The sequence below is a fragment of the Lithobates pipiens genome, unplaced genomic scaffold (genome assembly GCF_037356315.1).
Source record: "Lithobates pipiens isolate NorthernLeopardFrog02 unplaced genomic scaffold, aLitPip1_a1.2 Scaffold_19, whole genome shotgun sequence".
In the NCBI taxonomy this organism is placed as follows: Eukaryota; Metazoa; Chordata; class Amphibia; order Anura; family Ranidae; genus Lithobates; species Lithobates pipiens.
The window spans coordinates 52,353,570-52,375,778 of record NW_027507764.1 but is presented as its reverse complement, the minus strand read 5'-3'; the positions used below and the strand labels follow the sequence as shown (position 1 = coordinate 52,375,778).

The 22,209-nt window shown below is 42.0% G+C and overlaps 1 protein-coding gene across 2 annotated transcripts in view; it reads right to left on the bottom strand.

The window, feature by feature from the left end:
• Positions 1-22,209, bottom strand: part of LOC143995962 (tachykinin-like peptide) — a 69,910-nt gene that overhangs the window by 4,372 nt on the left and 43,329 nt on the right. Inside the window, exons 4-6 of one of the 2 annotated variants that reach the window (XM_077490739.1) lie at positions 19,242-19,265; positions 14,514-14,537; positions 6,056-6,109 (exon numbers count right to left, since the gene is read on the bottom strand). In XM_077490739.1, coding sequence (XP_077346865.1) covers positions 6,056-6,109; positions 14,514-14,537; positions 19,242-19,265 — 102 coding nt within the window. The remainder of the gene's footprint in view (positions 1-6,055; positions 6,110-14,513; positions 14,538-19,241; positions 19,266-22,209) is intronic. The other variant, XM_077490740.1, reaches the window with a different exon arrangement.

Genomic DNA, 22,209 nt, shown 5'->3' with positions numbered 1-22,209 from the left:
TTTTAATCCTGGGTGAATCTGCACATAAATTCACCAGGATTGTAAATTTTGAACCCACAGGATTCACGTCAAACCCATGGTAGCAGTGAGATTGATTTACTAAAACTGGAGAGTGCAAAATCTGGTGCGGATGTGCATGGTAGCCAATCAGCTTCTAACTTCAGATTGTTCAATGAAGCTTTTACAAAAAAAATAACTAAACTGGAAGCCAATTCAGTTCTATGCAGAACTGTACCCGATTTTGCACTCTACAGGTTTAGAAAATCAACCCCAGTGAACCTCAACCTCAACCTCTTTTTGGAATTTTGGATTGATTGAGTAATGGTTAATATATATTTTTTAACTGTCTTATTACCATTGTGAAAAATTTTCTTTACTTCTTGTGCCAAAGAACGGAACAGAACGGGAGAGGAAATCTCTCCAAAATGAGAGGAAATCCCCTCTAAGCCTTTGTACACACGGTCGGACATTCCGATGGACAATGTCCGATAGGACCGTGTTGTTGGATAATCCGACAGTGTGTGGTCTCCATCGGACTGTTTCCGTCGGAGACGGACCAAGTTTTCCAGCTGGGCTATAAAATTTTCCGACAACATGATCCAATCGGACTTTGTCCGATCATGTGTAGAGAATTCCGATCGGACAAAGTGCCACGCATGCTCAGATCAAATTCCTAGACCAAAGCTATTGGCTACTAGCCTGAACGTAGTCCCGTCATAATGAAATAACGTCATCACGTTAAGTAAGATCGGATTTTATGACAACTTTGTCCGACTGTGTGTATGCAACAGTTTCGGACAAAATCCGTCAGACAAAATCCGACGGATTTGGTTATCGGAATGTCCGACCGTGTGTACAAGGGCTAAGACAGCTGTCACTGCAACAGCTGTCTTTATTCCAAGATTTCCCCTGACTTCCTGACTTCTGATGACAGCTGTAATATTTTGAATTTCCAATCCAATCTTGTGGGGACAAAGGAATAAAAACAAACCTTTCCCACATTCAGAAAAAAAAAGAAAAAAGTTTTGCCTTGAGTTGAGCTTGAAATGCCAAATATCTCAATTTTAGTACAGTCGTAAGTACCTGTATAAATATACTATCTATCTATGTGAATATATATATATATATATATATATATATATATATATATTATAGCAGGCGCTATTGTTTTTGTAAAGTTAAGTTGCCTGAAGCCACAGTTGGGCTTCCGGATTATTTCTCTAAATTTCTACTTTCAGTACCAGTCCAGCTGGTTTGCGCCGGGTTCTCCTTGACCGCAGGTGTCCCTGTCACCGCTGGCAAGAGTAGAAACGCAGTCTTGGTGGATGCGTTGAATGCCACTTATCTCTTGAAACCAACCCAGTGGTAGTGGTTTCCTGCTGTGCATTCTGGGGGGTGGTATTTAAGGTACCGAGGCCTTGTTGGCGGGGGGAGTTAGTTTCTGCCGTTTGGTTCTGGTGGTCCTCCTGACCCAACCTAAAGGGCCCTCCTGGCCTGGGGTGTGGAACTATGCATCCTGTGTTTCGGGACTGGTTGGCCCGAGGCGACGCAACTGAAGGAATAGGCCCAAGTGAATTTCAGGGCCTACTGATCCAGGGATGGCCCGGTGCCATCTCATCAGAAGGGAGAGGCCCAGCAACTGAAGAAGCCCAGGGGAGGATTCTTTCAGGAGAAGACCGTGCTCAAGGCTGGTTTCTCTGAAGGAGCCTGGAGACTAAGTTGAAGGATACAACCTAGATCAACACTCATATGGTATCGCCGTATCGGCTGAGAGAAACTGGTGCCATATGTCAGTTCTTTAAATTTATCCACATCCCTCAGTAACGCTCAAGTGTATCTCACAAGTTTGTGGCAGAGACTTTACCGAGCATCCCATCGGCTGCTAGGCCTAGTGAGAGAGGTCTATCCGATGGTTGTTGAATCTTCTCTGGATTCTCTTGATACTTTCACCCTGCAATTTAAGTGCCTGAACTCACCCCTAACCCTCTACCCTCTAGTAAGAGACTTTGTTCTTCTAAATAAATAACCCAAAAGAGGATTCGGTGGCAGTTTCAACATTCTTTGGGCCATCTGTCTTGGATCCCCAAGACAGAGAAGCAAGCAGGTGAGGTAACTTAATTGACTCTATTGTTTGTTTGGATTAGGATAGTTGGTTAAAGCGGAGTTCTACGTAAAAGTGGAACTTCTGCTCATTTGTCTCCTCTCCCCCTCCGGTGCCACAATTGGCACCTTTCGGGGGGGGGGGGGGGGAGAGGATACCTGTCCGGGAGTCCGGGCTGTGGCCTGAGAGATCACCGCGGGGCTCCCTCCTCCTCTCCCTGTCGCTGGACCAGTAGCAGAGAGGAGCGGGGTCTTGCGCATGCGCAATAGGGTTCCTTGCATAAAGCTGCAAGGCTACACTGCCGGGTTCCCTTACCCACAATGGTGGCGGCAGCCCCCGACAGCTGATGGAAACAGGACTCCAGGACAGGTAAGTGTCCTATTGTTAAAAGCCAGCAGCTGCAGTATGTGCAGGCTTTTAATTATAATTTTTTTTGGGGCAGAACTCCGCTTTAAAAAGTATCAACTTACAGGCGGCGCTGATTGTATACACTTGATTTCAATATAAATTTGCTAATGAAATATCTTTTCACATGACTGCACTTTCCTTTTTGTTTACGGATCGATTAATAGGAGGTGGCAGCATGTCCACGCAAAAACTAGCAAAAACAACAATTTTGCGATGTGCTTTCATTCTCTTGATGACAAACACATTAACCTAGAAAATGAAGAAGCCGGCTCGATGCCAGATTATGTTTGTAAGTGACGTTAATCATCCCACTGCTGACATTTTTTTTTCCTTAATGACATACAGTATGCAACTTCCCTTCCTAGCAATAAGCATTAAAACTCGACATCAAACACCCAAACTTTGCAGTATTAACCGGCTCGTCAGCAAAAACCTCCCCTGCGGTCATTGAGCAATTTGTCATCATTTGAGTTGAAGCTTTAAAAAAAAAAAAAAAACTCGCTCCCTTGGGGTCCCTAATTAAGCAGGGTTTGATCAGTAATGTACAAGCTGAACGTACTTAAAGGGAAGAAAAAAGGCATCAAAATAAATCAGGGTGCATTATTAATTACATGAAGCCTGACATGCTCCTAAGATGACCCCTTTCAGTAGATCTTTGCCTTCAGAGGCCTTAGGCCTTCACTGAGTAAACAGCACCCTTGATCATCAGCGTATGATCGTTAAGGAAATGGTGATGATATTCATTCATGGTGAATAGAGAAGAATGGTGGCTTTCTGAACACAGACACCTACCTCTTGTTGTAAAAATAAGTAAAAGATGGCTTCAGCTCCTGTTCTCCACCTGTAGAGAACTCCTGAGACGGGTTTTGCCCTTTTTCTCTGACGAGTTTTGCCCTTTTTCTCTGACGGGTTTTGCCCTTTTTGGGGGCACTTGAGCGGGACTATTTCCATTGTTTTGGGCTGTTCTGTCAAGCACCTTGATTTATTATAAGAGATAGATAAAAGCAATTGTTGCTAGCAAGGATCAAATCCCAGCTTTACGCCTGGGACCATCTGCAGATGTTCCTCCTCCTCTCCTCTGAAGTGCGCTTACTATAGACACGGGAGGTGAAGAAGGAGATGGAGAGAGGGAGCCATACGGCCTCTTTTCCTGTTTCATTTAAAACACAAGGCACAGCTTCCCTGGCTGGGCTGCTAAGTCCCTCTACTGCTGCTTGTCTTCCTAGCAGATCTCTAAAAGTTTACAGAGGATGCTGTGACTTCTCTGCCTTCCAGCATGGAGCTTCTAGGACATCCTTATGATTAATGACAACATCTCTGGGGATCCAGCAGTAGCATGCTTGAGAACAGCTCTGATCCGAGTTGATTCTTCGCATTTTATTTACGGTAGGACAGGGATTTGCAATTAGCGGACCTCCAGCTGTTGCAGAACTACAAGTCCCATGAGGCATAGCAAGACTCTGATAGCCACAAGCATGACTCCAAGAGGCAGAGGCATGATAGAACTTGTAGTTTTGCAACAGTTAGAGGTTCACTAATTGCATATCCCTGCTTTAGGATAACAAGGCAACTTCACTCTGTAAAGTTACATATTCCTGATCCCTGCACTCTGTAATCTGCATGTTCTTGACCCTTGAATGCTATACAGTACATAGTCTTGACCCCTGCACTCTGTACTTTATATACTCCTGGCCCTTGCACTCTGTACTTTACATATTACTGACCCCTGCACTCTGTACATTATGTATTGGTGACCCCCGTACTCTGTAAGTTATATATTATCAACCCCTGCACTCTGCACATTACATATTCCTGACCCCTGCACTCTGCACATTACATATTCCTGACCCCTGCACTCTGTACATTACATATTCCTGACCACTGCACTCTGCATTTTACATATTCCTGGCCCCTGCACTCTGTACATTACCTATTCTTGACCCCTGCACTCTGTATATTATGTATTCCTGACCTCTGCACTCTATACATTATGTATTCCTGACCCCCATACTCTGTAAGTTACATATTAATGATCCCTGCAGTCTGTACATTACATATTCCTCACCACTGCACTCTGTAAGTTACATACTACTGACCCGTGCACTCTGTAAATTACAAATTTCTGACCATTGCACTCTGTATGTTACATATTTCTGCCCCCTTCACTGTGTACATTACAAATTCCTGACCCTTGCACTCTGTTATATAATCCTAAACCCTGTATTTTGTACGTTATATACTCCTCACACCTAAACTGTGTACATTACATACTTCTGACCCCTGCAATCTGTAGCTAGGAATGCTGCCCACGCCACTTCTTTTTTTTCCTCTGAGTTGCTTTTCTTGAGGAAAGGGGTCCAACTTATGATCTTGAACATAGTCTTATTGCATTCAGAAAAGGTCCCTGTAATACCCAATAAGATTAATGGCCTACCATGACCCAACATGGCCCCGGTATGACCAAACATGGCCCCGGTATGACCCAACATGGCCCCGGTATGACCCAACATGGCCCCGGTATGACCCAACACGGCCCCGGTATGACGCAACATGGCCCCGGTATGACCCAACATGACCCAACATGGCCCTGGTATGACCCAACATAGCCCATGGATTCAATTACATTTCTGTCTTAGTTACAAAAAGTAACGGTTGCAGCAAGATGAAAACAAAATGTATAAGACTCATTTCACTATGCAATAATGAATGTGTTTCTTTGTCATAACAGTTTTCACTCTCCCCTGACTGTTCTATGAGGGTGTATGACCCCTGAACCTCTGTCTGGACAGTGCTGAATGGCCCTGTGCTGATCACTTGCACCCCCCCCCCCCCCCAAAAACTCTCTGGCAATACACACCAAACTGAGCATGTGCAGAGTGTCTCCAAGGGCTCTGTTCTCTGTTCTGATTCCCAGGCTTTGCATACCTGCTGTGCCCATCATGAGGTGATCCCACCATCTCGTTGAATCGTTTATGTATTTTCTATTATGGCGAAGTTATCAGGAGGAGCCTGAACACACAAAAGTGGAAACTCAACACTGCCAGTTGGATAGGAAGAAACTCAGGAATTAGGTAAGGGAGTTTTCAATGTTTGATTATCCAAGACACATAAGAAGCCAGGGGCTGACTTAGCCCACTAGATTCCACCTAGAACAATATTATATTTTGTGCAAGGATTGACTCTTGAATGATATTTTCTTCTGTCCTTTACACAAAGCCTTAATTGTTTACTGCAGAGGAAATGTCAGAAAGTCAACTATTAGTACAGAAAATTTTTGATTGGGGGTCATGTATGCCTCTTAATATGTCTATCCAACTGCCTTAATATATAAACAAAACATAAATAAATAAATAAATAAAAAAGAATAAATTGTATTTATTTTAGAGTTTGTAAGTCTTTTTTAACTTTTGAAGAAAATTTTATAGATGATCAAGGTCTAAGTTAAAAAAAAAAAAAACTTTTTCGCATTAGCACAAATTATAAGTTTCAGTCTGGGACATTCACAATTAGTATTTCCTATAAATGATACAAGGGAGGAATACATACCAGACAATAAAGATCTTTTGCCCATTAGTCCATAAAAGGAATCTGATTTATACCCTGAAAAAATATACATTTGAAGTTTGGCGTTTTTATTCATGTCAAGGAATGGATATAATAAATATAGTGTTGTACTTTACTGTGTAACAATTAACTCATTGGGGGGGGGGGGGTTCCTAAAACTGGAGAGAGCAAAATCTGGTGCGCCTGTATATGGTAACCAATCAGCTTCCAGGTTTTATTGTTAAAGCCGAAAATTAAACAAGCTGAAGTTAGAAGTTGATTGGCTACCATGCACAGCTGTACCAGAGTCTGAGTGTTCCAGTTTTATCAATATAATAATAGCAGAAGCACGTGTAGACCTATATAGAGTGTTCTAATTGATTTAATAAAAAAAAAAAAAAAAAAAAGATTCTCCAACTACTATATGATGTTTGAGAACTTTGTAATTTTAAAAACATTTTATTTTGTTCAGAGGCCATATGAGTCTTATGCCCTGTACACACGGTTGGACTTTCCGCCGGAAAATGTGTGCTCGGACTGTGTTGTCGGAAATTCCGATCGTGTGTGGGCTCCATCTGACTTTTCCATCAGAATTTCCGACACCCAAAGGTTGAGATCTGGATCTAAAATTTTCCGACAACAAAATCCGATCTTTTAAATCCCAATCGGGTATATACGATTCCGACGCACAAAGTGCCACGCATGCTCAGAGTAAATTACAAGACGAAAGCTATTGGCTGCTGGTCTCTTTATTGTCCCGTTGTACGTGGTTTACGGCACCTCATTCTGAACGATTCTATTTTCCGGCAGCTTTGTGCGACCGTGTGTATGCAAGACAAAACCCTTCGGAAAAAATCTGACGGATTTTGTCGTCGGAATGTCCGACCGTGTGTACAGGGCATTAGAAAACATTAAGCTTCATGTCAAAGTTTGTGATCTAAATAAGCACACTATTAACATATTATTAGCAATAAAGGTGTCCAAACACAAATATTCTGTTAAATTACTGTATATAAAGAGCCAATTGCTAAAATCTCCGATACGCTTTAACATGTTAATGTCATTTCAAAAGTCTTTTTGAATATTTTAAAATCTAAAGCCTACATAAAAATAATACCTGGTAATCCTGCCATGAAGGTTCAGGCATTTCCTTTTACAAGCTGACACACTCCATCCCAGTTGAGCGCCTGTTTTGTATCGCTTGTCTTACATGTTTCTGATAAGGGCAACAAATAGCCATTTTGACACGTGTCTCAATTAAAAATGTACCCTCACTGCATATTCTGGTGACAACTGTAAAATTTGGGATTTCCCATCACTTTATGCCTTGGTGACAATTAGTAACAAGCTAAGGTTCGGGTCTGTAACGGCTCCCCTAATATAAAGGGGGTTAACGCCGTTTGCGATGTTCCCTCTTCTGGACACACATCCACTCGCTACCAATATCCACAGCTAAACGACCCTTTCCTATAGGAGCCGATCCCTCTGGCAAAAAGACGAGACGCACTCTGTCCCTTCTGTAGTAGGAATGAATTTATTAAAAGCCAACATTGTAACTTTTATACACAATTCAAGGCACATGCTTTACCATGAACAAGAGCCCAGCTCCACCCACACATCCCAAGACGTCTGCTAGGCTTCAAACGATCCCACCCAATACACATCTTTTCACAAGGGTTAGCAGCCAGTCTGTCTGCCACTTTACAATACACACAAGGACAGACTTAAATGAACAATGGAAATGCAAAACAACTTAATTCCTCACAGCAATGACACTTAACCCCCACATACAATATACATCCAAGTTATATACAATGTATTATACAGCCTTGAATATGGCTATCACAGACCATATCGGGGGTTTCTTTTATTCACCCTGTGTCCAAAGTGACCCCACTGTCACAGGGTCCAACTGAGTTCAGCTGGAACTCTCCCAAGATAGCAAGCCACCACCCCAATGAGTTGTGATCAGGGAATTTCCTGCCCCTCAGCCTCATGTATCAAAGAGGCAGGGAAGCTGGTGATATTATAACCCTAATATGACCACATCACTGCCCCTTTCTGGAATTTCCCCAGTTTCAAACAATTGGGCTGGTGGTCTGCTATCATGTTAACAATTCCCCACAGGTTCAGGCTGAACTGAGTTTTGGCCAAAGCTTAGCTCATTACTAATTGTCACCAAGACATAAATTTTAAAGTTGTCACCAGAAACAGGCAGTACAGTAGTGTAGTGGTTAGCACTCTCACCTAGCAGTAAAAAGGGTCGCTGGTTCGAATCCCAACCACAACACTACCTGCCTGGAGTTTGCATGTTCTCCCTGTGCCTGCATGGGTTTTCTCCGGGTACTCCGGTTTCCTCCTACCCTCCAAAGACATGCAGGTAGGCTAATTGGCTTCTGTCCAAAATTGGCCCTAGTATATGAATGGGGACCTTGGATTGTGGGCTCCTTGAGGGTAGGGACTGATGTGAGTGTGCAATGTACAGGGATAGGGGCAATTGTAGACACTCACTCAGGTTGAACTGGATGGACTGGTGTCTTTATTCAACCTTACTAACTATGAAACTATGCAACATGCAGTGAGGGTACATTTTCAATTGTGGCACCTGTTACTGCTGTCTAAAAGGAGATTTGTTGGAAGTTTTGGTGCATCTCTGGGACAGAAAGAGAAATTTGTCCAAAGGGACACAAACAGAAACACGTTTTAATCTCTCTATCCAAATCTAAAAGAAAAAAAAGGTTGACATTTTACGTTCATGAACAGTCATGGTCAAAAGTGAGAGCGGTCAAATAGCCAGTTCACTTGAAATATATTTTCCTCCTATTTATGTATAAAAATTACACCAGTCCCCCACAGATGTTCACAATCTAATGTTCTATACAAATACTGATGCTAATAAACCTGTTAGCATGGTGTTGGATTTCAGGAGAACCTACAGGAAAAGCCAAGCAGAGACATGGAGAGAAGATCCAAAGATAATGTTGCTGATGGACAACTTTGCACCTTCTCCAGCTAGATAACTACAGCTACAGGAAGATACTAATAGGAATAAAACCTTTTAAAGTGCTATGATTGCATTCTAGCTATCATTGTATGTGGACACCTTTATACTAAAAATACAATTACAAAAATGTTAGCATTACAATTTTGATTATAATCACAATACGTCTTTGCTCAGGGCAGGGGGCTGATTAAAGAACACTGGGCATAACAAACAAATGAAAAGACATATGGTAGAGAGTTCATACAAGGGTATAACATAGAAATTATCTGTGATTTATTAAATCAACCATACTACCTAGAGTGACTATGTAAAGGCATAATAAGTTAGTTTTCATGTGTGATCTTGTAAGATAACTGCCAACTGGTCAATGTACCATGGGCTCAGAAGATACAACTTTATGTAGCATGTGTGTATGGAAAGGTGACCTCAATCCGCCATTGGCTGGGAACCACAGATTTATAAATGTTATTCTGGGCTTGGGTGGCTTGGGAGACAGAACTGCATGGGCCTTGGGCATAGTAGCACACTGCCTGTACCATGCTGTGGTCACTGGAAAATAGGCTTATGGAATAAAATTCATATCTAACCAACTATGTAGATTTGGCCTCTTGCAGAAAAGTATGGTGTCTATCTTAAAAAAAAAAATTGTTGCCAAATCTGGGAAATAATGAATAATATGAATTATATGAACCAGTAAAATCAAATAAACAATTACAGAGACGTTGTGTAGAATAAACATAATACCAGGCAATTACAACACAAAATGAGACACTGCTGTTCTCGTGATGTGAGCTCCTATATGTAATTTCCTGTACAGGACTAATGGTTGACCATGACCACCATGTCCAATAGATAACCTGAGGACCTCTAATACCCAAAGACCATTCCAAGTAGCTAGAACCATGAGTTTGTTGATGTTATAGGGCAGGGATGGTGAACCTTGGCACCCCAGATGTTTTGGAACTACATTTCCCATGATGCTCATGCACTCTGCAGTGTAGTTAAGTATCACAGGAAATGTAGTTCCAAAACACATGGGGTGCGAAGGTTCGCCATCACTACTATAAGGAGTTCAACAGGAACCAATGTTTAACTGCCAGTACATGGCAATTATAAAAAAAAAAAGTAGGGCATTTCCTATTTCTTTGCATTTGAGCCTGTGATGCATTGCAATCATAACTTGTGGGTTGTGGGTGCAATGCTCCGGCTCCTGCAGACTAACCCCTCCATCACCAAGGTATGGACCTTTAGTTACCAAGTGGACTACAATTGCACTGACCTTATTGAGCTCCAGCACCAGTCTCTCTATCACAGTTTCTTCATTCACAGATTTCTGTGAATGGATGATGGTGCAGTGCGGGCACACCTAGAGGCAGATGTGCCAAATGCAAATATTGACTGGAGATGGTGGGGAGAAGAACCCCCAGATTCTGAAAATGGTGAGTCAAGTGTAGTTTGGGGGTGGGAGGGCTGCAGACTTGTGACCATGTTAGGTTAAACCCTATATATGGGAGTAACATGAAACATGGGATGAAAGATAGACTTTTAAGATGTATCTGGAATTTGCTTTCCTAAGTCCATTTAATCATTTGCAAATATTTCTGAGCCCTGGCAGGGAGGGGGTCGTGGTTGCCCCAGAAACACACTGGATATGGTTTTCTGAATAATTAAAGCAGTTTCAAATTTATTTATTTTTTTATATGGTCCTTTTTTTTTTTTGTTTATGCTCTGGGTACCTATTGAAGGGCAGTATGCTTGTGACCTGCCTAACCAGAACCAGTGAACTCTCTAAATAACTGTCTTTTACCTTTACTGACCTGTTTGAATACATATTGAAACCCCAATTATATTTAAAGCACTTTATACTAATGGAGTGATTAACATGATTACATTCTCCTTCTGATCCCAAATATGTATGTGGGATCAGAAGGAGAATGTAATCATGCTAATAGTCATTCCGCTACTACTACACATGACTTCAAATGTATATATATTGTGTGTGTGTGTGTGTGTATATATAGATAGATATATATCTATCGATATATACACACATAATATATATAGATGTGTGTGTACTGAGATATAGGTGAACTTTTCATATTTTCTGTCTACAAATATTATCACCTTAAAAATCCCAAAATTCTTTTTTTTTTTTTGTATAAGTATTCTATGTCATTGGTTGAATATCTGATTGCTGAAAAGATGGCTACTATTGTAATTCTGTAAAGTGTAGTGGACATGACAATATATGGACATGGAAATATATAGTAAACTTTGCAGACCAGTAACATTTAGGCCGGGTTCACACTGATGTGGCCGCAGCTCACAGCTGGGGTCCAGTGCGTCCCTGTTCTCCGTTTCAGTGGCGAATCAGGTCTGAATTTTTGCCTGTATTCGGACCTGAAATGGAGCCAAAGATGCACCGGATCCTTTTCCAGTGTGCACCGCGGCCGCCCCATTGAGAGCCGCTCACAGTCTCCTGTTATGCAAATTGAATGCGGGGAAACTCACATCCAATTCGCATAAGTGTGAACCCAGCCTTAGGAAGATATGTACAAATAGACTACATGATTAATGAATGTATTATGTCTACTTTAGGCATGCACATTAATACAAAAACAAAAATCATATTTAGGCAGATTTGTTTTTTTTTTACTTATTTTTTGCTCATTTCATTTTTTGATTTGTTGCTGGTTTTCTTAAAGGGAATGTATAGTCTTTTCATTTTTTTCCATTAACATGTATGTGATCACACATTAAGGCAAATATTCAGTAAGCAATGTGTTACTGCTTTTTAAAATGATTCCTTTTATATATAATTTGTAATTCTCCAAGTATATGGTGTAGTCATATTTGCTTATTCTCCATAAACAGTAAAGGGCATCTCTTGCTCCTTTGTGTTGCTATACAATGGGGAGTTGATTTACTAAAGGTAAATAGACTGTGCACTCTGCAAGTGCAGTTGCTCCAGAGCTTAGTAAAAGAGTGGAATCTCTGATGATTTACATCATCCAATCATGTGCAAGCAAAAATTATTTTTTTTTTCTATTTTCCTTGCATGTGATTGGGTATTCTTTGCAACGTTCAGCTTTATCTCATTTACTACGCTCTGGAGTAACTGCAATTGCAAGGTGCACAGTCTATTTGTCTTTGGTAATCTACCCCGATGGCTTTGCTTTACTGCTGCTTCTTAAGAAAATTGCACTAAGCTATTAACAGCTCCCTCTAGTGGCTATGATTTTTTCTTTCAATTTAATTTTCCATTTTCTGAATGGTGCAAGAACAAGAAATATCCTTAGATCGAAATTACTATTACATTATACTACTTAGATATTCTATATAAAATAAATAGAAAAAAAAAATAATAATATAATTAACATACACTAAGTATACTACAAGTGCCAAATATTATAATTTCAACAAAGCATATTACTAACAAATGTAACCAATAATTGCCATCCAGATCAGACAGCAAACCATATAAACCCCATTAACCCATTATCTTTAACCACTTCCATGCCGCTCCATAGTCAAAAGATGGCTACAGCATGGCTTTATTGTTGTGGTAGGGCGTCCATAGATGTCCACCCAGAACACGCATTCCTTGTGCCTCCTGGAGCGCACATCAGGCACGCTCTGTGATCCTTTGTACACAGCTGATCGCGGATCAAGGTAAAGGACCAATCACAGAAACCCTTTACCATGTAATCAGCCATGTCCAATCACAGCTGACCACATGTAAACAAACTTGCCGCTTATTGGAATTCCTTTCCTCGTCCACTGTCACAGCCTGAGTAAAGGAGAGCCAATAACCGGCAAGTGTGACAGGGAAATTTACACTGATAATCAAGGCACTGATTGTCAGTGCAGCCCCAACAGTGCTAATCAGTGCCCATAAGTGCAGCCTATAAGTGCCCATCAGTGCCACCTATCAATGTCCATCAGTGCAGTCTTATTAGTGCCCCCTCATCAGTGCCTATTAGTGCAGGTTATCAGTGCACTTACCTGTCCAGGCATCCAGCGATGTCAGAACCCAAGCTGATTCTTCAATTGCAGGCGCCGGCATTTAAGTAAAGGAAAGCAGTAGTGAAGCCTTTTGGCTTCACTGCCGGTTTCCTACTGCACATGTACAAGTCCCGCTGCGCTATGTGAACTGCCCCACAGTCTTCTGGGACCTTCTGGGATCTGTGAAGTAATATTTTCCCCTGCTGTTGCAAATTGGATCATGCTTTGCTGGGGCTTTTCGCCTTCCTCTGGATCAACTGTGAGTGAAGAATTGTGTATATGGGATTGTATGATATACAGGCATACCCCACTTTTAAGTGCACAATGGGGTTTATTTACTAAAGCTGGAAAGTGCAAAATCAGGCTCACTTCTGCATAGAAACCAATGAGCTTCCAGGTTTTTTTTACCAAAGCTTAATTGAACAAGCTGGGGTTAGAAGCTCATTGGTTTCTATGCAGAAGTGAGCCTGATTTTGCACTTTCCAGCTTTAGTAAATAAACCCCATTGTGTACTTAAAAGTTTGGTATGCCTATATATAATTTTTTTTTTTTTTTTGGCTGAACTCAATGAACTTGTGTATTTTTTCAGCCTGACTAACTATGTAACTATGTGTGTCTCAGAACTACGGGAGGGAAGGAAGAGGGGTCAGACATACTTGTAGATCGCAGTGGTGATCTGAGGTGGAAATGAGAGGGGGTACCTTTCCCCCATTATGAGAACGATGAGTTAAGTTTAAGATTACCCAGACTAAAATTAAATCAGCATTAATGTAAGACTCTAGATATCTAAATATGAACATAATTGTATCTCCACCAGAGTGCAGTCTATGAATTGTTTCCACCTCTTAAAAAATTGTTGAATTGTTGATCTGATTTGAGAGTTAAATACTTTTAGCTTTTCAATATATACTTTTTTTTCATATCTGTTATTTATTCTGCCACCATAGGAATAGCCATTCTGTAAATTCCTTTTTTTTAATGCAATAACACAAACTTGAAAGACGAGCTTGTAAAAAAAAAAAAAAAAAAAAAGAAGCCAAAGCCATATAACAAGGTAAGCAGAGCAGTAATAACTCAGTGGGGTTTATTTACTAAAGGAAAATCCACTTTGCACTGAAAGTGCGCTTGGAAGTAAAGTCGCTGTAGATCCGAGGCGGCCATGCAAGGAAAATAAAAAACAGCATTTTAGCTTGCACATGTTTGGATGATAAAATCAGCAGAGCTTCCCCTCATTTCAGATCTACCCCTTAGATTTAGAGCGACTGCACTTCCAAGTGCATTTTCAGTGCAAAGTGGATTTGCCATTCGTAAATAACCCCTTGTATGTGCTTACTGAAAATCTACTATACATTCCCCTTTAACATGCAATCGATATCTGTGTCGTTTCATTAATAAATTTTAAGCAAGCACTGATTTTGTTCTATACTCTACACCACCGATGTTCCAACTTACGTTTGCGGGATATCGGACCAAATCCTACAAGGAGAACAAAAAACAAGAGTGTGCAGCCAACACATCTTTCTGTGTATAATGAGCATTTGATGCACTGTGCTCCAAAGAGGCATTGCTTCATACTGCAAATAATTCAATTCTACTGTAGGGGAACCCCGCATCCAATTTGCACTAATGTCAACCCAGCCTTAAAGTGTTACTAAATCCAGGGCCCTGCATTCACCATATTTGGTCTCCCACAGTACACAGGACATGGAAATGCAATTATTTTAGTAAATAATAAACTGCTAAACACCTTTTCTCATTAGAGGTATATAGCAATCTTATGACTTCCATCAGTGTCTGGTTAAAGTTTGTAGGAGGAGTTTTCATTCTCTTCTGACTGTCCTGGGAGGCTGCAGGACCCCTGACCCTCTGTGTGGACAGTGCTGATTGGCCCTGTGCTGATTACATGCACTCTCCCAAGAAAAAAAAATCTCTCTAGCAATACATACCAAACTGAGCATGTGCAGCTTGTCCCCAAGCTCTGTACTATCAGGAAATTATTAGGGGGCAGTGGAAAAAGGGGAAGATCAGAGATGACACAGGATTAACCCCTTAGGTTCCACAATGAGTATAACAGACATGCTTTACTGCATATATAGACTGATTTTACTGTTGTGGGTTTAGTAACACTTTAATGCTAGGAGCGTTTCAGTGGAAATTTTTTACATTCTATGAAAGATCCACCGTGAGCACCCTTTAGTTCACTGCTGCGGGTATTGAGTAAAAATTGTGTCATTTCAGTTAAACCGGCCATAGACAGTTGGAATTTTGACCAGTTCAACAGGGACTGGCTGCGATTCTAACCATATATGGGCAGGCTGAGTGTACCCAAGTTGATCCATCCATCGCCTTGGGTACAACCAGCATGTTGGTTTCTAGGATGTGATTTTTGCCAGTGGGCTATAGTCACTAGCGATAATCACTTTGTTCTTCCAGCAGAAACAGTTCCTCATGCCCTGGAAGAACACAATAGCTCCATGGAGGGGGTGCCCTCATCAGTACTAACTGTGCCAATGAGGGAATCAATCGTTTTTCTTTCCTGAAACCATGGGTTGCAGAAAATCATGTCATCCATGGCCGACTATTGGGTCATGCCTGGCCACAAGCTAATCTAAAGAAAATATCAGGCTTGTGGTGGGTATGGCTGATTTGTTAATTGATAGACAAGAGGAAGAGGTACTCAGAAGTGAGGGAGGAAGCTCAGTATAGCAACAGCAGTTCTCAAGCAGTCAAAGAGCAGGGAGGAGGTGGGGAGGTGACACATGAAGATTTGTAGGATTAGGGTTGTCACCCTTCCAGGGCTAGGAAGCTATCTAGAGCATATGAACTATGTGGATGATATGCATACTACTTAAAGCGGACCTCCACCCTGAAGTGGAAGTTCCGCTCATCTGATCCCAAAGGTGATTTTTATTTATGGGTAGAGCCTAATGGGCTAGGCAGCTCTTGGCTTTTTCTAGGTCTTGGATACACCATCAATGAGATCAGTGCTTGATTAAATTCTGTAGAGACCCCTAGGCAGTTGAAACCTTGGGACCCCCCTCACAGGTTTCTGAAGGTTTCTCATGCTCGCCCTTTAGTGGGATAACATTGAACTAAGTAGTGCGCATGTTGGCCGCTAGATGGAGATGACCATCACTACTGTACATTACCAGTCATAGGTTGCACCAACATTTTTTACAAACTGACAGCTGAAAGAAGATGAGCTTATAAGAGACAAATTGTGATGTGAACCTGAAGTCTATGGTGTATGTACTTTAAGTTGTGATTGGGTACATTACATTAATACAGTATTTTCTTCATAGAGTCTTTAATGTAAAGTTTCTTTTCTTTGAGTTGATTCATATCTTTTGTAAACAATTTAAGAAAGCTTCAGTGAAACATTCTTTCAATATCAAATCAATGTGAATTTGATCTGTTGTCATTGGGTCCTTAAATGGCATAGGGGCCCAAAGGTCAGTGCTTACTCTGCCTATTTGGTAATCTGGTATGAAATGAGATTTCCCTGTCATAATTCCAAACTCTACTCATGCCCAATTACACAGCAATCACGTGATTGGGAGCTCCTCCCATTTCCTGACTGTAAACGGTGACCAGGATTTGACAGCTGGGTCAGATTGCTGTGAGCACACTGTTAGAACAGAACAACGTAGCATCCTGGATGCACATGCTCAGCACTTGGCCATAAGACCCCTTTCACACCACACCTCCCATAGCGTCGGCGGTAAAACTCCGCTATTTTTAGCGGCGTTTTACAGCCGGATTTGCGGCGCATTTCGGCCGCTAGCGGGTCGCTTTAACCCCGCGCTAGCGGCCGCGAAAGGGTTAAAACCGCCGGCAATACGCCGCAATAGCATTACAGCGCTGCCCCATTGATTTCAATGGGGAGCAGCGGTGGAGGAGCGTAAAACACACCGCTCCAAAGAAGCTGCTGGCAGGACTTTTTTCTGATGTCCTGCCAGCGCACCGCTGTAGTGTGAAAGCCCTGAGGGCTTTCACACTACACACAATGGTGCAACTTCTTTAGGGCGGATTGCAGGCGCTATTTCTAATGCTATAGCACCTGCAAAACGCCCTGGTGTGAAAGGGGTGTTAAGGCCCACTCGCCCTTCTGCTAAACATATGCTGTTAATCCTATCAATGGGCTTTCCTATAAACATGGTGTTCTTGTTAAAGCGGGAGTCCGCCGGGACTCCGCGTTTTTTTTTTTTAAAAAGCCAGCAGCTACAAATACTGCAGCTGCTGACTTTTAAAATAGTGGCACTTACATGTCCAGCGCGCCCGCGATGTCGGCACCCGAAGCCGATCTCTCGATCGTCTCTCGGGTGCTGCCGCCGCCATCTTGGGTATGGGAATCAGGAAGTGGAGCCTTTCGGCTTCATTTCCCGGTTCCCTACTGCGCATGCGCGAGTCGCGCTGCGCAATAAGGATGGACCCGCTGCCTCTGGGATCTGTGTGTTTCCCAGCAGGCAGCGGGGGACTTTCGGAAAGGGGCGGAATCTACGCCCCTTTCCACAGAGAGCTATCCCGGAAGTGGGTGCAGATACCTGTACTGTACAGGTACCTGCACCCCCCCCCCCTGAAAGGTGCCAATTGTGGCGCCGGAGGGGGGGAGGAATCCAATGAGCGGAAGGTCCACTTTAGGGTGGACCTCCGCTTTAAGATAAAATCAAAATGTAAATAAAATTGCTTAAAGTGACATTAAACATACTTCTTCTAAAATAATCCATAAACATCCACTAATTAATGGCCCTGTAATCTACTGCCCACTGATCTATGCGCACTACAAATCCCATAGTCCATAATCCATCATCTATAGTCCATCTCAGGAGTGAGCAAGCGAGTGTGTCCTCATTCCTAAATACAGTGGGATCATGGAGAATGAATGTAGTCACCCTCAAACAGGAAGTCAGATCACAGCAGCAAAATAAAAGGAATTTGGAGAATTGGAGGAAGCTGAAAGCAATAGAAGGAATTTTTTGTTAATATTTAGCATATGGACACCTGGCCATCCCACCCTACTGATATGAGCTTGTTGGATAATCCATTCCAAAACCATGGGTATTATCATTATTAAAGAGTTGTGAAGGAGCCTCCACTTTGTGTCCGTACAGCCAAAAGAACATTTGTGTTGTCAGATATTGATGTTGGATTAGAAGACATGGCTCAATATTGGAATTCCCAAGTCATCCCAAAGGTATTCAGGAGGATTGAGGTAAGGGCTCTGTGGAGGATGCTCACGTTCCTTCACACCAAGCTCATCAAACCATGTCTTTATGGAACTGGCTTTGTACACAGGGTACAGTTACGGTGAAACAGAAAAAAATCATCCACCAAAGTAAGAAAAGCCAGACCAAATGATAAAAGAGTCCAAATGAATTTATTGCAACATGCTATGGGGGCCAGAAAACATTCCCCATTCATCAGGGTTTTGACTTAAATAAGAGACTTGAATGGACTGAAAAAGGAGCTTTGTATGAATATATGTTGGGAAGTTAATTGCTGAATTTTAGGAGTTATTACTACAGCATCTGTGTGTGAGCAATCAAGATAGTGGATCTAAAAATGACCTTCTCCAAACTGTTACCACAAGGTTGAAAGTTCACAATGATCTTTTTAACACAAAAAGAACCCTGGAAATAACTTTCTAGTTTCAGGGAACCCCTTCTAAAAATTAATATATCTACAATTCATGATACATTAATGTGATGGTCAGTGGGAAGAATGCACCTTACATTTGTAGTCTTTGGGAATTATTACCCCCTTAGCTAAAATGATCTTGGTGTTAGTGGGGACTTATCTGAGAGGCATAAACTGCTTCATTGCTCAAGGAACCCCTAGCAACCTCTGGAGGAACCTTCGCGTTTCATGGAACCCTGGTTTAGAAATCCTGGTCTAAAATATCTTTGTATATTATAGTATTAACAGCACCCCTCACTGGAGACATCTGAACTCAGTCACTTAGAGGGTTGCCAACATATTTTTGGTCATATAGTGTATACCCAAGTTCTACTTAGATCTGACTGGCAAGACTTCTGGGATAGAATGGAAAATGCCAAATGCTGAAAACAGGTGAATATAGAGAGAGGACAGGGAGTATGGTGATGCATGACACAGATAAAGGACAGAGCACACAGAAGTGGGACAAGGGGTCTTTAATGTTTCACAATATCATCAACTTACTTTTGCGAGACATCTGTCCAAATCCTAGAAAAAAATATAAATGAAGAAAAACATTAGATAATAAACCAGAAGCTACCGTATAAGCAATTGCAAAAATTTACTTTCTACGAGCGTGCTAGCTGTGTGCTGTCAACATAAAGACTGAGCTGAAACACACTCAGATCCATATCTCTGTTCAAAACCAGCCTCTCCTGCACATAGACAAACTGGGTGCCAGCCATTACAGTCCATCTCCATTCTTCATTGAAAATAGGAAAAAATTTCAGCAGCACTCCAATGAACTCTTCTTGCAGTATTTTTAATAATCAGTAAATTGCCTGCATATGGTGATGTCTCCAAACCAAAACCAACCCTTCTTGATGTATTTCACAACCCTTGGCATGCTCAATAGGATAGGGGAAGTGCCCTTGTGAGCAAGCCAAGAGTGATGAAATGCATTAAGGAAGGTTGGTTTTCTGTTGGAGACATCACTGTATGCAGTCAATTCACTGATTATTAAAAATACTGCAAAAAGAGCTCATTGGAGTACGGCTGATATTGTTTTCTATTTACACACACCAAACTCTCACAGACAGCTTTTGGTCCAGGCTACAGATTGGAAGTCAGTGGGACCAGCTTCTGATCATGTGATCACTCTGGCATTGGCCACATGATTGCTGATCCTTCCCACCCATGGGTGATTCAAACTGTTTAAAGTGAAGATGGGGCAGATGAGGAGGGGTTATCCTAACTCCAGTATCAACTTATTTCATTGTTATCTGCAATTAAGGACCTAAGGTCAAGTAACTGCAATCCAGGCCAGTGGTTCAAGCTTACATTAAAGCTAAACTTTTAGCACAAAATGTTCATTAAAATATATTCCTGAAAAGTCAGAGGATATAAATTCACCTTGTGTGCACCAAACCCAGATATCACAAAATAAAGGACAAAGTCCCCCATTCACTCTGATGGTATTACTCTTGACCTTGTTTTCTCCCATCTTTGTACCCCCTACAACCTCGCCAACACCCCCTTTCCTCTCTCTGACCCCCAACCTCATCACTTTCATAATGTCCTTGCCTCCAACCACCTGTCCCTCCAAGAAGAAAACGATTACTCGCAGAAACCTTTGCCACTTTAATTCTTCTCTTTTCTATTCTGCAACTGACCACCTCTATGACAAAATCTCAGCCCTGTTTTCCCATGACATGGCCACTTCTGTCTAAAACAGCTCTTCTTCTATCCTATGCTCCCTCATTCACATCTTCAATCTCTCCCTCTCTACTGGTACCTTCCTCTCCCCTCCAAAACATGCCCTGATCACCCCCAAATGTAAAAAACCCTCACTGGACCCCACCAGCCTGAACAACTTAAGACCTATCTCCTTCCTCCCGTCTGCGTGAAAACTTTTAGAACGCTTAGTCTACACTTGTCTGAGCTCCTACTTCACTGACAACAACCTTCTTGATCCCTTACAGTCCGGATCTCACTTACTGCACTTCATTGAAATTGCCCTACTGAAACTCACTAATGATCTACTAACTGCTAAAACCAATGGACACTACTCTATACTCATACTACTAAACCTCTCTGCAGCCTTTGATACTATTGACCATCCCCTCCGTCTCAAAAAACTCCACTCTCTTGGTCTTCAAGATTCTGTTCTCTATTAGTTCTCCTACTTATCACAGACCTCCCTCAATGTTATTTATAACTCTGTTTCCTTCTCTCCTCTTCCTCTTTCTGTAAGGGTACCTCAAGGTTCTGTCCTTAAACCCCTCATCTTTTCCATTTACACCTACTCCCTTGGTCAATAAATAAACTCCCATGGCTTCCAGTACCATCTCTATGCTGATGACACACAAATCTATCTCTCTACTCCTCAACTCACTCCTTCAGTCTCCTCTCGCATTACTGACTTACTAACTGACATATCAGCATGGATGTCACACAACTTCCTCAGACTCAATCTTTCTAAAACTGAGCTCATAATTTTTCCTCCAGCCCATGCCCCCTCCCATGACTTCACCAAGATCAATAAAACAACCATTAGTCTTGCCCCTCATGCCAGGGTGCTAGGTATAATCCTGGACTCTGACCTGTCCTTTCAGCCCCAAATCTAATCGCTGTCCAAATCTTGCAGACTTCACCTCCATAACACCTCCAAATTATGCCCCTTTCTAACCATTGAAACCACTAAGCAACTTATTCGCTCCCTCGTTATCTCTTGCCTTGACTATTGTAACCCCCTCCTCATTGGCCTACCTCTCCGCAAGCTATCAGTCTACCATGAATGCCTCTGCCAGACTCATCCACCATACCTACCGCTCAATGTCTGCCGCCCCCTCTGCCAATCTGTCCACTGGCTTCCCATTACCCAACAAATACAATTCAAGACACTAATAATAACATACAAAGCCATTTACAAATCTGCCCCCAGCTACATCACCAATATTGTCTCCAAATATCACCCAAACCGACCTCTCCACTCCTTTCAAGACCTACTACTCTCTAGCTCCCTTGTTTCCTCCTCCCATGCTCCTGTCCAGAACGTCTCTGGAGCCTCTCCCATCCTCTGGAACTCACTATCCCAATCTGTCCAGTTGTCTCCTACTCTGCCAACTTTTAAACAACCCCTGAAAACTCATCTCTCAGGGAGGCCTATACTATCCTGCCTTCAGCTCACAACATAATCTTCTACTTCCCTCATCAGTTCATCCCTCACAGTTACTACCTTTTGTTTCACCAACCCCTCCCTTTTACCTTTTTAGCTCTCAAGAGCAGGGCCCTCCTAAACCTCTTGTATTGAATTGTATTGTTGCTGTATTATCTCCCTTTATATTGTGTAAAGCACTGTGTAAACTGTTGGCACTACATAAATCCTCTATAATAATATAAAAGTAGCGATGACATCATCACTGTGCTTTACATAGCCTGTGCAGAGAGCAGAGCTGTGGGAGGGACCCAACAGGCTCCACCCACTACAGGC